This window comes from Cavia porcellus, unplaced genomic scaffold (genome assembly GCF_034190915.1).
Source record: "Cavia porcellus strain 051 isolate PalLab524CR breed Dunkin Hartley unplaced genomic scaffold, mCavPor4.1 scaffold_28, whole genome shotgun sequence".
In the NCBI taxonomy this organism is placed as follows: Eukaryota; Metazoa; Chordata; class Mammalia; order Rodentia; family Caviidae; genus Cavia; species Cavia porcellus.
The window spans coordinates 14,718,551-14,732,742 of record NW_026947511.1 but is presented as its reverse complement, the minus strand read 5'-3'; the positions used below and the strand labels follow the sequence as shown (position 1 = coordinate 14,732,742).

General features: G+C 33.3%; 1 protein-coding gene across 3 annotated transcripts in view; it reads left to right on the top strand.

Annotated features, from left to right (window-relative positions):
* Positions 1-14,192, top strand: part of Pcdh15 (protocadherin related 15) — a 1,472,709-nt gene that overhangs the window by 1,129,756 nt on the left and 328,761 nt on the right. For all 3 annotated transcript variants that reach the window (XM_063239515.1, XM_063239513.1, XM_063239514.1), the window contains one exon: positions 4,328-4,436. In XM_063239515.1, coding sequence (XP_063095585.1) covers positions 4,328-4,436 — 109 coding nt within the window. The remainder of the gene's footprint in view (positions 1-4,327; positions 4,437-14,192) is intronic.

Here is a 14,192-nt window from a genome sequence, read left to right as displayed (position 1 = left end):
AAGGATATGTGCTACTTTGTCTAAAGCAAGTTCCTTGTTTTGCTTTCTGTACAAAACTCTTAAATAATTGCTCCCCTAAATTTGTCTTGTTTCTAAGTAGAGTCTTCAATCTCTCAATATCCAGCCTTGTATTATCTATTGTAAATATTTTAATGGGAGAGTGTATAAAGATTGATGCATGTTATTTGTTACTTATTCTAATGTATACATATATAACCATATAACAAATAAATTTTACTTATTTTTATAAAAATCACTTAAAATTTTAACTATTTCTTCTTAACTAAACCCAATTTTCACAATTATGTACTATTAATATTTAAATGTTCAAGATTGAAATAAGACTACTTCAAAGATTTCTTAGACACTATTGAATATTCATTCTAAAACCATAATCACAATCATTAATTGTAATAGAGGGAAAAATTCTTTCAAGTTAAGTTATTGGTCTCTAAAAGTCAAGAAAAAATATCAATTCTAAAGAAGACACTTTAAAATACTATTTCTTACATATTTCCAGAAACTTAGTGTAGCTTTACCAAAAGCATTTCTTTTCTTATTCACTACTAGAGTTTCATTTCATTTCATTTCTTATTCACTACTAGAGTTTATTTGTTCTTTGAATTATTGTTTCTAGAATTGTTTCTTTGAATTGTTTGCTCTAGAATTTATTTGTTGATAGTATTAAAAATTGTGAAAAGTTCGATGATAATATAGCCAAATGATACTGAGTGACTTTAGGTAAACTATTTTTATTCCCATGTGTTCTTTAGTTCCAGACCCAGTTTTCTTGTATAATCAGGCTTTACTATTTTAATTTTTATGTTTCATAATTATTTACATAATTCTAAATAGCATTTCTTTTCATTTTTCCACTCCCCATGATGTGATAGTCATTAATGGCTAGTTATGGATTGTTATGGCTTGTGGCTAAGTGGTCCCTCCAAAGCCATTTGCAATGATCCTTTTCAGAGATGGCTGGATCTAGAGTGTGTGACATCGAGTTTGATTTATGGTGCAGTACTAGGCTGAAGGGCTCTAGGATTAAAAGTGTGAGTGCTACCAGCTTAAGTATTCTGGTTAAGATAAGAGGGGCAGAAAGATTCGAAGGTCCCTTGCTGTTTTGCTACGGTCTGCCCACCGCGAACTGTTCTTTGCCAAACAACTCTGCCTTGGAGTCATCCAATTATGGACCTAAACCTCCACAAACTTGAGCCAAAACTTTTTCTCTCTTAACTTTGGGTGTTGGGTATTTTGTCTCAGCAATGAAAAAGTAACTAAGACAATTAACAAACAACTTTGCAAAATGAGGAATTAATTAGTACTTTTCCCTCAGTATGATTTTGTTTGGTATGTTATTGTTAGCTTTTATATTGTTTATGTAATTTTTGAAATATTATTAAAATTCAACTGTGCATTCAATATATATTATCTTCCTGATATTGTGGGTGAAGAATTTCAACTATACAACTATCAAAACTAAGTCTCCCTTTGTGTTAGTAACTTGGCAAACCTACATGGTAATGGGAGTGAGGTTGATTAGCAGGGTTACTTCATTATTGCAAGCACTCTAACAAAGTCTGTAATCTGTAATTTTGAAAACACAGATAAAAGAACTCATTAAATCAGAAAAAAAGTCAGAGACTGGAATTCCTTTCTGCATTAGTCATCACTGTTGACAAGATGCCGCACACATACAATTTGAAGGAGAAAGAGTTTGGTGGTTTTGGAAGTTTCCGTCTATGATCCACTGGACTCAGTGTAGAAAAGGCATGAGAGAGGACATGGCAGAAGAAAAGTGGGCAAATCATGTCAGCCAGGAAGCAAAAAGAAAGGGAGAGTCAGACAGGAAGGGCAGGGACCACATCAAATCCCTAAGGTCACACTCTCGGCTCACCGGAACACACCCAGAAATATGCTTTACTAATCTTCTGAGCATTCTTTCAAGCCAGTAAAGCTAACAATCAAGATTAATCCTCATGCTTATCATAGTCGTCTGGATTAGACACAATGAATATTCAGGTTTGAAATGCCTCTCTGGGTCTGAGTAGTACCTCATTTTTGGAAAAGTTCCCACATACTTAAATAGCTGAACCACTAATAATAAAGCTTAACTATATGCCAACTGGTGGATATGATCAGATTCCTTTAAAAAATAAGTAGTAAAAACTGGTAAAGCCATAATTGTTATGTTCACACATACATATTCTAAAAGCCTCAGATTTTTTTTTTTTATTTAGGGGTTTAACATAGGTATTTTATATGAATTAAACTAAATATTAAGATTTACTGAAAGGGCAGGGGGTGTAGCTCAGCAGCATAGCGTCTGCCTGGCAAACACAAGGACTTAAGTTCAATTTCTGGTACCAAAAAGGAAAAAAAAAAAAAAAAAGATTTCCTGAGAGAGGTAGGAGGACGGGTACAGGGGAAAGATAGAAAGGAAGGAAGGAAGGGAGCGAGAGGAAAGGTTTAGTTCGAATGCTTTTGTTTGTGTACTTTAAAGAACGAATAATTTTCTGGATTTTTTGAAGAAATTTTTGACACTGGCTGAATATTTTCATGGTATGAAATTTAAAATTAGGAAGAAAAGTAGAACATTGGAAAGTTGCTTATATCATTCCCTCCTTACGTAGGAAAACATTTAGTATTTCACTGTGAGAGGTCATTAATGATAACAAGCTCTGAAAATTTATCCACCGATTGGTCAATAGTTACCTTTATTATAATTTAATGAAAATGAATACTACTTGTGATATCTTAACCATTGCTCTTTTCTAGCACAGTATCACTAAATATCTCTGTTGAGAATGAAGCTATTAGTTTTGCAAAACAGGAAGGAATATATTTCCATGTTTTGTCATGTCAAAATAAATAATTGCAGAAACATTATTTTCTCAGAATGTGAAATTGTCAGATATAGAGATAAACTATTTTCCTTTAGAATTGTTACTTATATATTTGGGCTGATGACTGAAAAACACAAAAAGTAATGATCTCCAAACAATATTCTGAGTGTATTCGTTCGAGATGTTAATGAAATTTCTAGAATATGTGCAAATATTATTATGTTCTTCAAAAAGGCTTGCAGAACTGTAAATTGTCTAATACAATATTTTGTTTTTATAATGTTAACTAAGAGTATTTATTGAACTGTTCATCTTTGTACATACATAATGTAGATCTAAATATTTTTTTTTAAAGTTTTTCCCATCATATCTGCTGTTAACAAAGAGGTCAATAACTATGTGCAATATATTCTTCATCTGACTTCCTAAATAAGATTTTATTGTAACTTAACTGTTCCCCACTGTGGCTTATGTGTCCTAATCGAAGAATTCAGTAGCTGAAACAAAAGCCTGTAGCTGGAAAAGTCTAAATATATTTGTTTTCTTGTCCTTTCCCAAGAAAGTCTTGGCAACACAACAGAAAATCACTGGGCATTAAGTTGAAAAACTAAGATATAAAGCAGTATAATTTTAAATATAATAATTTTGTAGAGCATTATAAATTAAATGTGCTGGTCTGCACAATATATTGCTAACTTTTATTGTATGAAACTTAAGTGATATTGCTTAGATTTCTGTAGAATTAAAGTATCTATTTTTGGAGTTTTTCATTCTAATGCAATAAATTTATATGAAATGCAAAAAAAAATCTTAAACAGGAAAGAATATGTATATATACATATAATAATTTTTTATAGGAGAAAGCAAAATTTTTCATCACAAACTCTGCTTTGCTTCATGTTTCTTTTCAGTACGTCTAGAAGTTTAAAAGTGTATTCCTACCTTCCATGATTTTGTTTTAGATTTATGTTAAAAATTCTACGAACGGGGCTGGGGATTTAGCTCAGTGGCATAAGCGCCTGCCTTGCAAGCAGGCAGTCATGAGTTCGGTCCCTGGTACCGATAAAAACGAAAAAGACGAAAATAAATAAATAAATAAATAAAATAAAAATTCTATAAACAAAGTTACTATGTCTTATTATTTTGTAGTTTAGGTATGTTTTCCCCTCTTCAGATTCAAATTTAACTAGTATGAGGCCGGGTATGGTGGCTCATGCCTAAAATCCCAGCACTTCAGAGGCTGAGGCAAGAGGACTATCATGAATTTGAGGCCAACCTGAACTATATAACAAGACCCTTCTTAAAAAAAAAAAAAGAGAGAGAGAGAAACAACAACAATTAACTGGTATAAAATGTTATTTTACAAAGTTTTAAATTTGGTTTAACTATGAGTTCATTGATATTTAACTCTAATCTGAAATATTGCAGTATAAATTGTGTTAGTAATGTGGCTGAACTAAACTCTCTGAATTTTTTTCTAGGAAGAATTGAACCCCATTATTGTTACCCCACCAATCCAAGCCATTGATCAGGATCGGAATATTCAGCCACCATCTGATAGACCAGGCATCCTCTACTCCATCCTTGTCGGTGTGTATCTGCTTGCATTTGCACACTATTTAGCACTCTGGGACCATGTTAAAAAGTTCTCTTATGTCAAAGGGAATCCTTTTAATACCAACTACTTTGATTTGAAAATGATTGTTACCATTATATTTACATGTTGTTTCATCTCAGTTTCAGTGAAATGTGTAGAAGATTGAATGAAAATACAGAAGAAACATACAAAATAAGACATTAATCTGCATATCAATAATTTTATCTATGTCAGTTTATACAGGATTCTCTAGGAACAAATTTTTAACAATCAAAGTAAAACCTTCCTGTCTCTGATACTTTCGCATTACTGAAACACATTACCTAACAATCATAGTTTAAAGAATAAAAAGTTTATCTTGGGTCATAGTTTCAGTCCACGATTGGCTGGGTCCAAGACAGGATCACATGAAGGAGGGGCATGATGAAGGAGAAATAGTTCATGGTGTGGTGGCTGGAAGCAGAGAGACATCAAGGAAAGCAGTAAATAGATACAAACTTCCAGGCCCAGACACAGTGACTACCTTCTAGGACCACACCTCATCCAGCAACAGCACAGTTAATGTACACTTCACAGTGGACCAATCCAGTCATGAGCATCACACCTCCATATGCATTAACCCCCTAAAGCCCTACCTATGGAGGACATTCAGGTATATACCATAAGGCTTACACTCTAGGTTACTTTAACATTTCTGGATATGATACAAAAGTCTGATCCCATGCAAGTTAATTAATTAGGGCTTATTTTGGAACCATACAGGAAGAGGGAGAAAGATCATGGTTAACACAAAAAGACATGCTAAATTATAGAATTAAATTATATAAATTTTTTTTCCTTGAAAATTCTGGGGAAGCTAACCTAATTCTTTAATAAGCTGACAGTATTAATTACATAGAAACCAAAAATGAGAATTTGATTATATTGTTCTTCTTAAATTACTTCTTCTAAATATATGTCTTCTTCTGACTTGTATGATTTATAAGCTATAGAGAGACATATTGGAGATGCATCTTGCATCTCTTAATGTAAAAGGGCTGCTTTTGAAAGTACTGAGAAAATAACTTCACAGGAGTCCAATATTAGTCTTAAAACTCATTCTATTCTCTTACCTCTAGATTATGTGCATACATAACAACCAATATGCAGTAAACACATGCTAATCTGTTTTGCTTCATCAATATATAAATGCTGTATGGTGGCAGGTATGGTGGTACACACCTCTAAACCCAGCATCAACAAAGGGTAAAGCGAAAAGTTTGAAACTTTTGATTACACATGTTTTCATTTCAACATTTAAAAAAAGAAAAGGATTGTAGATGTAGTTGTCTGATGTTTGGTAGATTACCAAGGTGCAGTCTCCGGTAGGTTTTTTTTTTTTTTTTTTTTGTCTTTTTCATTTTTATCGGTACCGGGGATCAAACTCACAACTGCCTGCTTGCAAGGCAGGTACTTATGCCGCTGAGCTAAATCCCCAGCCCTGCAGTCTCCAGTAGTACCATGTATACCATGCATGTATACACTCACCCTCTCTGTATGCATCTCTGTTTCCGTCTCTCTCTGTCTCTGTCTCTTACACACACATACACACACACACACACACACACACACACACACACACACACACACACAGAGCGAGAGAGAGAAAGAGAGAGAATACAAATACAATGTTGTCTGCAAAAGAATCAAATAACTTTTTTCCAAGCTCTTAGTTTTAGAACAAATCCATACCATGAACCTGTCACAGAGACAAGATTATTAAATTATTAAGAAGCCTCTTTTAGGTGTATGGGAGTTTTGGTAAAGATATCAGGAAATGAGTCTTGTTTACTTAATTAATTAGAGGCTTGGAAATATTTCTGTTAGTATCTCAACATGCTTGAGGTCACAATGATGGATGCTATAGATACAGAACTAGAGATAAACAATAAGAAGGGTAGAGTTTTTGGCTAAAATGAGATCAAAAGATAAGTTAAAATGGATTGTTTTAGGCCATAGAAATATTTCAAACTGTCTATCCTGTGAGCTCATGAGAAGGAAGCATTAATCTCTTTGGGAATATTCATTTTATCAGAAAGATGAGGGAGAAGAATGCCCTAGTAGATGATTCAGTATGTGAAAAGCACAAAAGACAGAATTTAAGAATAGACTTAGTAAAGCGCACTATTCAAAGTAGGAGGGCATTGGTCAATATTTATAGTTTTTCAATTTAGAAAGTTACTCTTTTTTCCATAAATGGACATTTAGCCTATGTTGGAAGATGATTCCTTGACTTCATAGAAGTGCACTGACTTTCTGACAATAGAAACAGGAAATGCACAGCTATTACAGTCAGTGTAAGACAGAAGGTAGAGAGGGAGAGAAGACAGCAAGGAAACTAGAGCCCAGCAATGAGTGATCTAGAAGTACAGAAGGAGGGTTGCAGCATTAAACGCGATAATAAGCATAAGTCATGCTGAAAATATACGATGTTAGCAAAATGTTCCCGAAGATGAAGAGGATTTCATGTTGTTATTCCAGAAAAGTAAACCAAGACAAAGTCTTGATAATTCCTAGTGTTTCAAAAGTATCATAGAAGCCAGTAGCCGTGACCAATGACCAATAAGAATGAGGTGAATGGAGAAAGACAGAAGATGAGCGAAAGGCAAGAAATATGAATCTACTAAGTTATTTTTCTAATTTTTCTTTAATTCTGAATAAAATTAAGGGCCAGACTTTGAGCAAAAAAAAAAAAAAATGACACCACGATTTTTTCATCCACATTTAAAAATGGAATAACTGATACTCTGAAACACTAGACATAGACACTTACATAACTTTGTTTTTGCTGCTAAATTACACAGCATATTGTTTTGTTGTATTTATAGAAGGTAGTACAATTAGGGGTTGAAAGTGTAGCCTCCTAAATTTCACCGTAATATTAAAATTCTTCTTTTAAAACAAAACACATATGCTTGGTGAGTTATTTAAATTTTCTTTATTTCAGTTTACTCCTATTTAATATACAGTTTATGAAAGAAAGCAGGCCTGGATTTTCAGGTTGTTATCTATAAAAATAAAAAATACACAATGGTGGCTGAGAAATGTAGTGTCTAATGAATATTAGTTGATACTGTTACTATTTAGAAATAAAAATAAGTCATGTTTTTAAGTCTAATTGTATAAATACAGTGATAGAAAACATAACACAGACTACCAACACATAACTATAAAATAGTATGTCGATAGCTTTGTTTTCATCTACTTTGCCAAAATAATTCATTTTCCCGAAATATATCCAAATAATTCAGGACTTATACGTTCTCATATCTAGTAGCTGGTTATCACATAGAGAACTCATCTCTTACTGTCATACTTATGAATAGGTTTTGTTTGCTGAATGTGAGGATATAGATGATGATGTCTGAAGGGGTTACCCAAGGTGGTTGTTGGTCCTACTACCATTTCTACCAATGGATGAGTTGCTGCCTCTGCAACTGATCATCCTTTGCAAGCTATGTCAATTCTGTGTCACCCTGACCCACTGTTCCTGATGTTGTATTTCTCTTCTCTTCTAAAAAAGATGGGCAATAATATTGGTAGGGAAAATGAGTACAAGAAAGAGTATACACTAAGTCAGAAACTCAAAATAACTTCTCTCTACAGAGTAGCGTTTTATTTATGCATAAATTTGATGACTTCTTTAGAGATGGAGTAAAATTCTGACAGATTGCCTGACTGACAGTCTTCCTGTGGATATTAGGAAGATGAATTTTAGGTTAAAATTGGGACTTTTATTAAAAGAATAGATACAATAAATCTCAAATATTATGTATAAATAAGACTTCCTATGAATAGAAATTTTCCATAAAATCAATATAAGTTTAGATGTACTGAATTGGTTTTATTAGGTAGTAATGGTTTCAAAATACCAGGAAATACCTTTATGGATACCCCCTTTGATTGTTATAATTAGTGCTGCACAGTAAAATGTTTGCAATGATGAGACTAGATGGAAATTTCAGCAATTTTAAGCATAGATCTCACCTAAAATCTACAGGAAAGTAGGACGTTTGAAAAGTGATCCCTTCACTATGCTTTGGATGAATAGTTTCAAAATATCCACATGTCAAGGATCAATCACCAAGCTGGGTTATTGAATGTATTGTGGATCTTTTAAGTGGTGAGGCATACTATGAGAACATTAGGTCTCTGAGGGCATTCAATTGAAGATAATTATGGGACTCAAGTTTCTACTCCTCTCTGCTCCCTAAACACTCACTCTGACTTGCTCTCCTACCAATATAATCCATTGTCCTTATTAAGGGTGCAAAGAAATGTGCTCATTAAATGAGGGACTAGAACATGTGACCCTGAGTTAAAATTTTCTTTTCTCATAAATAAACTATCCCAGGTACTTCATTACAGTGACAAAATGCTGACTAATATCCTTCATAAAAATATTTTAAAAATGGTAAAAACATTAAAAAATGAATTTCAAAACAACTTCATTGCAATTAAATTCTGAACATTTGCGGAGGCTTCCAGTATTTCTGGTAATTTTTTTTATTATTATTTAAATAGAAAAAAAACAAACAAAAAAAACAGTAAAAGGGTACAAGTAATACAAAATTTCAAAACAAAAACAGTAAGAAATCACTCGTTAATAAATTACATATTGTCATCTTAGAAATAGTTGATCAAGTTACAAAGTTAAGTATACAAAGTGGACATTCAAACAGTGAAACTGCAAACAACTGTGTTCAGTGATCCAACAAAAACTTAGTAAATGGTCATCTATCTTACACACCTAAACACACTTGCAGTTGTGTCCTTTAGAGCACTTTCTTTTCCTTTCTTTTTGACAACAACATTTAAACATTTGGGGTTTTATTACTCCCACAGTTCTTATTACTTTTTTTGGAGGAGAATAAAACCCAAATGTGACAAAACAAAGCAGAGTCGGTCAAACCAAAGGATGAACATAGTACATGATGTAAAAACAGAATACAAGGTAATCAACAATGATTACCATGATGCCCCTTGCTACCTTAAAAACAATTGCATATATCATCAGGTATAATAGAATTGAAAAAAAAAAAACAGTACAGAACAAAACCAATAAAACCAAAATGTTTGAGACATTACTGAACTTCAAAAGAAGATAATAGTCAAACCAGAGTGGGCATCATAGTGAATCTTATTGCCTTCAAAGTAGTTGCCTATACCCTCAAAATTGATAATATCAAACAGAAACGAATAAAGTAAAATCACTCAAAGCAGGATAATGAGAGCAATACGGGGCTTCAAATCGAGTTAATAGAAAATCAAAAAAGTGGGCCTGGGGATTTAGCTCAGTGGCATAAGCGCCTGCCTTGCAAGCAGGCAGTCATGAGTTCGATCCCCGGTACCGATAAAAACAAAAACAAAAAACAACAACAACAACAAAAGAATATCAAAAAAGTTGCTATAATATATCCTGCTAATTTTTAAAAATTTTTCCCTTAATAAAAAATATTACTAATAAAAAAATTTAAAAAGTGGGAGACTGAGATAAAAGAGGACGTAACAGCATAACAATACAGGTGGGAACAGAACAATTTAAGCAACATAGTGTTTCATCACAAGATTAACTGACTTAATAGTAGTTACCATAGTGTTTTTTTCCTCGAAATATTTGAGTATAACTTCGTGTACTATAGTATGGGACTTTTGTCTAAAATTCAAAGATCCAATCCAAAAATGGGCATCTGAGATGAATACACACTTCTCAGATGAAGAAATACAAATGGCAAGTAATGAAAATGATGATGAAAAAATGTTCATCATCATTGGTCATTAGAGAAATGCAAATCAAAACCACACTGAGGCTCCATCTCATTTCTGAAAGAATGGCCAGGATCAAGAAAGCCAACAACAAATGCTGGAGAGGCTGTGGGGAAAAAGGAACTCTCCTGCAATGTTGGTAGGAGTGTAGACTGGTGCAACCATTGTGGAGGTCAGTCTGAAGATTTCTCAAATAGCTGGGATTTGAAGTCCCATTTTTCCAGCTATTCCACTTCTAGGCATATTCCTAAAAGAACTGAAAGAATCATAACATAGTGATATATGTGCACCCATGTTTATAGCAGCACAATTTGTGATAGCCAGACCTTGGAAACACCTAAGTGTCCATCAACTGAGGAATGAGTAAAAAGTTGTGGTATTTTTATACAATGGAGTACTACTCATTATCTATAAAGAAAGATCACATTAAGATATTTATAAAAAAATGGACGCAGCTTGAGATCACACTCATAAGTGAAATAAATCAAACTCACATGTATGAATACCTAATAGTTTCCCTAGTGTAAGAAATGATTCAAATATATAAAAGTATGTGGTAATCATGATTTCCCATTATGTGGCTTTGAAGCCTTATAAAGTTTTCATTCATTAATTGGAATTGCTTTATTCTGGGATGTTTAATATTATTACCTGTGATGATATGAACAGCTATTTTGAAGAAAACCAGACATCATAATAGCTAGTGCTGATTTAGTATCATCTTGTTTTGAAGTCCCACCAAACTGTTGTTCTTCTGTCTCCATTGCTTTTTATCATGTTGTATCTTATTGGATTTTATTATATATGATAGTATAAATAAAAGTTTTTATAGGCAAAGAGATAATATAGAAACCACTGTTTGTCTTTTGTTAGCTGGTTCTAAATATCTTGTAATACTTTCATCCTCTTAAGTGGTTTCACATTGTTTGGTAATATTTTTGTAAGAAAAGTAGTTAAATATTGGGAAGAGTAGTGAGTTCCATAGCCCTTTTATTTACTTAAGTCTCACATCTAGTGCATAACTCAACAATAGCACTGAAAAATGATAGCCTAAGGTCCTAGAGAAACTTGGCAGCTTTAAGATGAGACAGAATAAATCTGATCCAGTTTTCAAAAATCTCATTCAAAAAAAAAATTGACATTATATTACCTGTTTGGTGGCTTCTTGGAAAAAATCTCAAAAAAATCTGCCCGAGATCATGCAGTACAAAATGCCTTATCGCCAAGGGACATTGATCAGAAGCAATTCCAAGCAGATGGTTTACTTTTTGGCTGGCTAAAGTTATGGAGAATATATAAAGTAAAAATATACTTACAACAAGACTTTAGAGGAAAGTGCTATCCATAGGGGACTTTAAAAGTTTAACATATGTCTGGTGATCTAGAAAATGGCAAGATTCATGTGTCTGCTTAGAAAATGACTAGAAAGATCTTAAACTTTCTCTTCTATACCTGACCTTCACATCTGTAGCCCCAGTAAGTGAATATTAAAATGGATTTTTTTTTCTGACTGGTTTGAGGACTGAAGATGTGAACCAATATGCACAAAATGCTCCTCAGTAAAACCTTGAACACTTTCTGATTTTATGTATAAAATATCTTTATTCAATTTTTATTTTAGCCATAAAATAAATAATCTCTTCTCTACTCACATCTGACAAAAATTACAGACCTAAAATATTAGTTTGAAAAGAAAAAAACAAATGAGCCACAACTATTATAAGCAACAGTGTTTAAAAAACCTTGTGGATTAATGTGTATTATTATATAATATTATTTGAAATGTCCAGACATGAACAAGATTGTAAGGCTCTAAAGAGACAGTGAAGTATGCTTGACAGAGAGATGAAAAATTCAATAAATGTTTAATAGAAAAAATTTTTTAGGAAATGTAGGTGTTAATCTAATGAGATAAAGAATATTGGTTCATATTTTAAATATTTCACATAAACTAAATTAAACCATATGCAAAAAAATTAATGAAGAAAAATGTAAGATTTAAGAATGATTTGGTTGATTCATCTGACTGATCTGGCGAGGCTGGTGTCCCCTGCTTCGCTCATCATTTTATGTGCATGTTTTCAAAAGCTGTGTACTTATCAAACAGGATGACCACCCCAGACAGTAAAGGGCCATTCCACTGGTCTGGGGCATGCAAGTAGCCACACTCCCCAAGTAGGTCCTCCAAACCAGCTCCTAAAGAAAAGTGGGATGATATATTGACACATGCAAAATATTAAACTTGAAAGTGTAAACAGTAACTAAATTGAAATTAAAAGGTATTTCTGAAAAAACTTCACTCAAGTCCTGAATAACACATTGAAGCAGGAAGAAGAAAGAGCAAACTAACACTAGGTAGATCAAATGATATCATAATAACTAAGCAGACAGGAAAACAGGAAAAGAAAAAGAAAGATGAAATAATGAAAAGAAAAGAAAGAAAGAAAGAAAGAAAGAAAGAAAGAAAGAAAGAAAGAAAGAGAAAGAAAGTGAAGAGAAAAAGAAAGAAAAGAAAGCAATAGAAAAATGGTTTTAACACGAGAAGCTATGGAATCTCTTCCATTATACCAACATATGTAAAATGAGAGATCCAGAAAAAATGGTAGAGAATTAATATGTATATATAATGCTATCAAGTTTCCTAGATTTGAGGGCAATAGTGATGTATATATCTAAGTAGCTAATTAGCTCCAATTAGAATAAATTCAAAGAGACTCATGCTATACACAGCCCAATCAAGATGCCAGAAGACACAGGAAAAGCAATTAAAAAGACAACTTTCTGAAGAGAAATTAAAATTGGCATAGTTTCCCATTAGAAACCGCGAAAGACAGAATTTAATTGGATGGTTTTTCAAGGTACTAAAAAGCCAGCAAATAGTTTTAGCTGGTGCAAAAATATTCCTCAAAAATGAGTGAGAAATTGAGATATTCCAAGATAAATAAAATGAGGTTTGTCAGTAGCAGGTCTGCCTTACGAGAAGTACTAGAGAAAAAAGAGGATTTCTACTACACAGGGTGGACCTCTCAGACAGCTACAAAATGCTCTAACTTCAAGTAGTAAAATACATTTACTCAAGCGCATAGGGAATGCTCTCCAGTAGAGACCCTGTAGAGCTGTAAAAAAAAATCCATGAAATTAAAAGTGATTGAAATCATACAAACTATATTGTGTGATCACAGTGGAATGAAATCAGAAATCAATAGCGAAGGAAAATTTGTAAATTAGCTTGTACATGGAAGTCAGAAAATACAGTCTAAAGTAGCTAGAAGTTCAAAAAAAAAAGGAATTCAAAAGGAAATAAAAATATTTTCAGATAGAACAAAAAAGCAGTGTAACCAAATGTGAGACACATTTTTAATTGAAAGAGTAAGATTTAAGATTATAAGTGCTACAAATATAAAGAAGTTTCTGCTGTCAACAATGTAACCTTTTGTGGAGAACTACCTGGATGACTCTTGTTGATAAAAGAGCAATTAGCTGCATTTTGGTTAACTTGGCCCTATTTCCATGTATTGCTATGTACAGAGCTATCTATGACTTTTCTTTATCTCCTTAACTGACTTTAACCAACGTAAATCAGTATAGCAGAGGTGCTGATGCATAATTTTAAAAGCAAAGAGTCAGGTTAGTGTTGCCCTGTTCACTCCATAACTCCCCCCTCCCCAAGAAACATGTAACTGGGCAGGAAAGAGAGACAGGATCCACACCCTGGAATCAAGTGCCAAGAAAAGAGGATATGACTTCCCAGAGCGTGAAAGATTACACATCATTGCTGAAGCACCAACCCAAAAAGATTAGATACTACCTCAAATTGTGTTGTGCAGGTTACTCTTTCTGCATATTCTTCTTTCTACATGTTGCAGAGATGATTTCAGGCCACCTGCCTAGCCCAGTTCAATGCACTCACGCACTTCCTGCCACTACACAGCCTCTCATTCCTG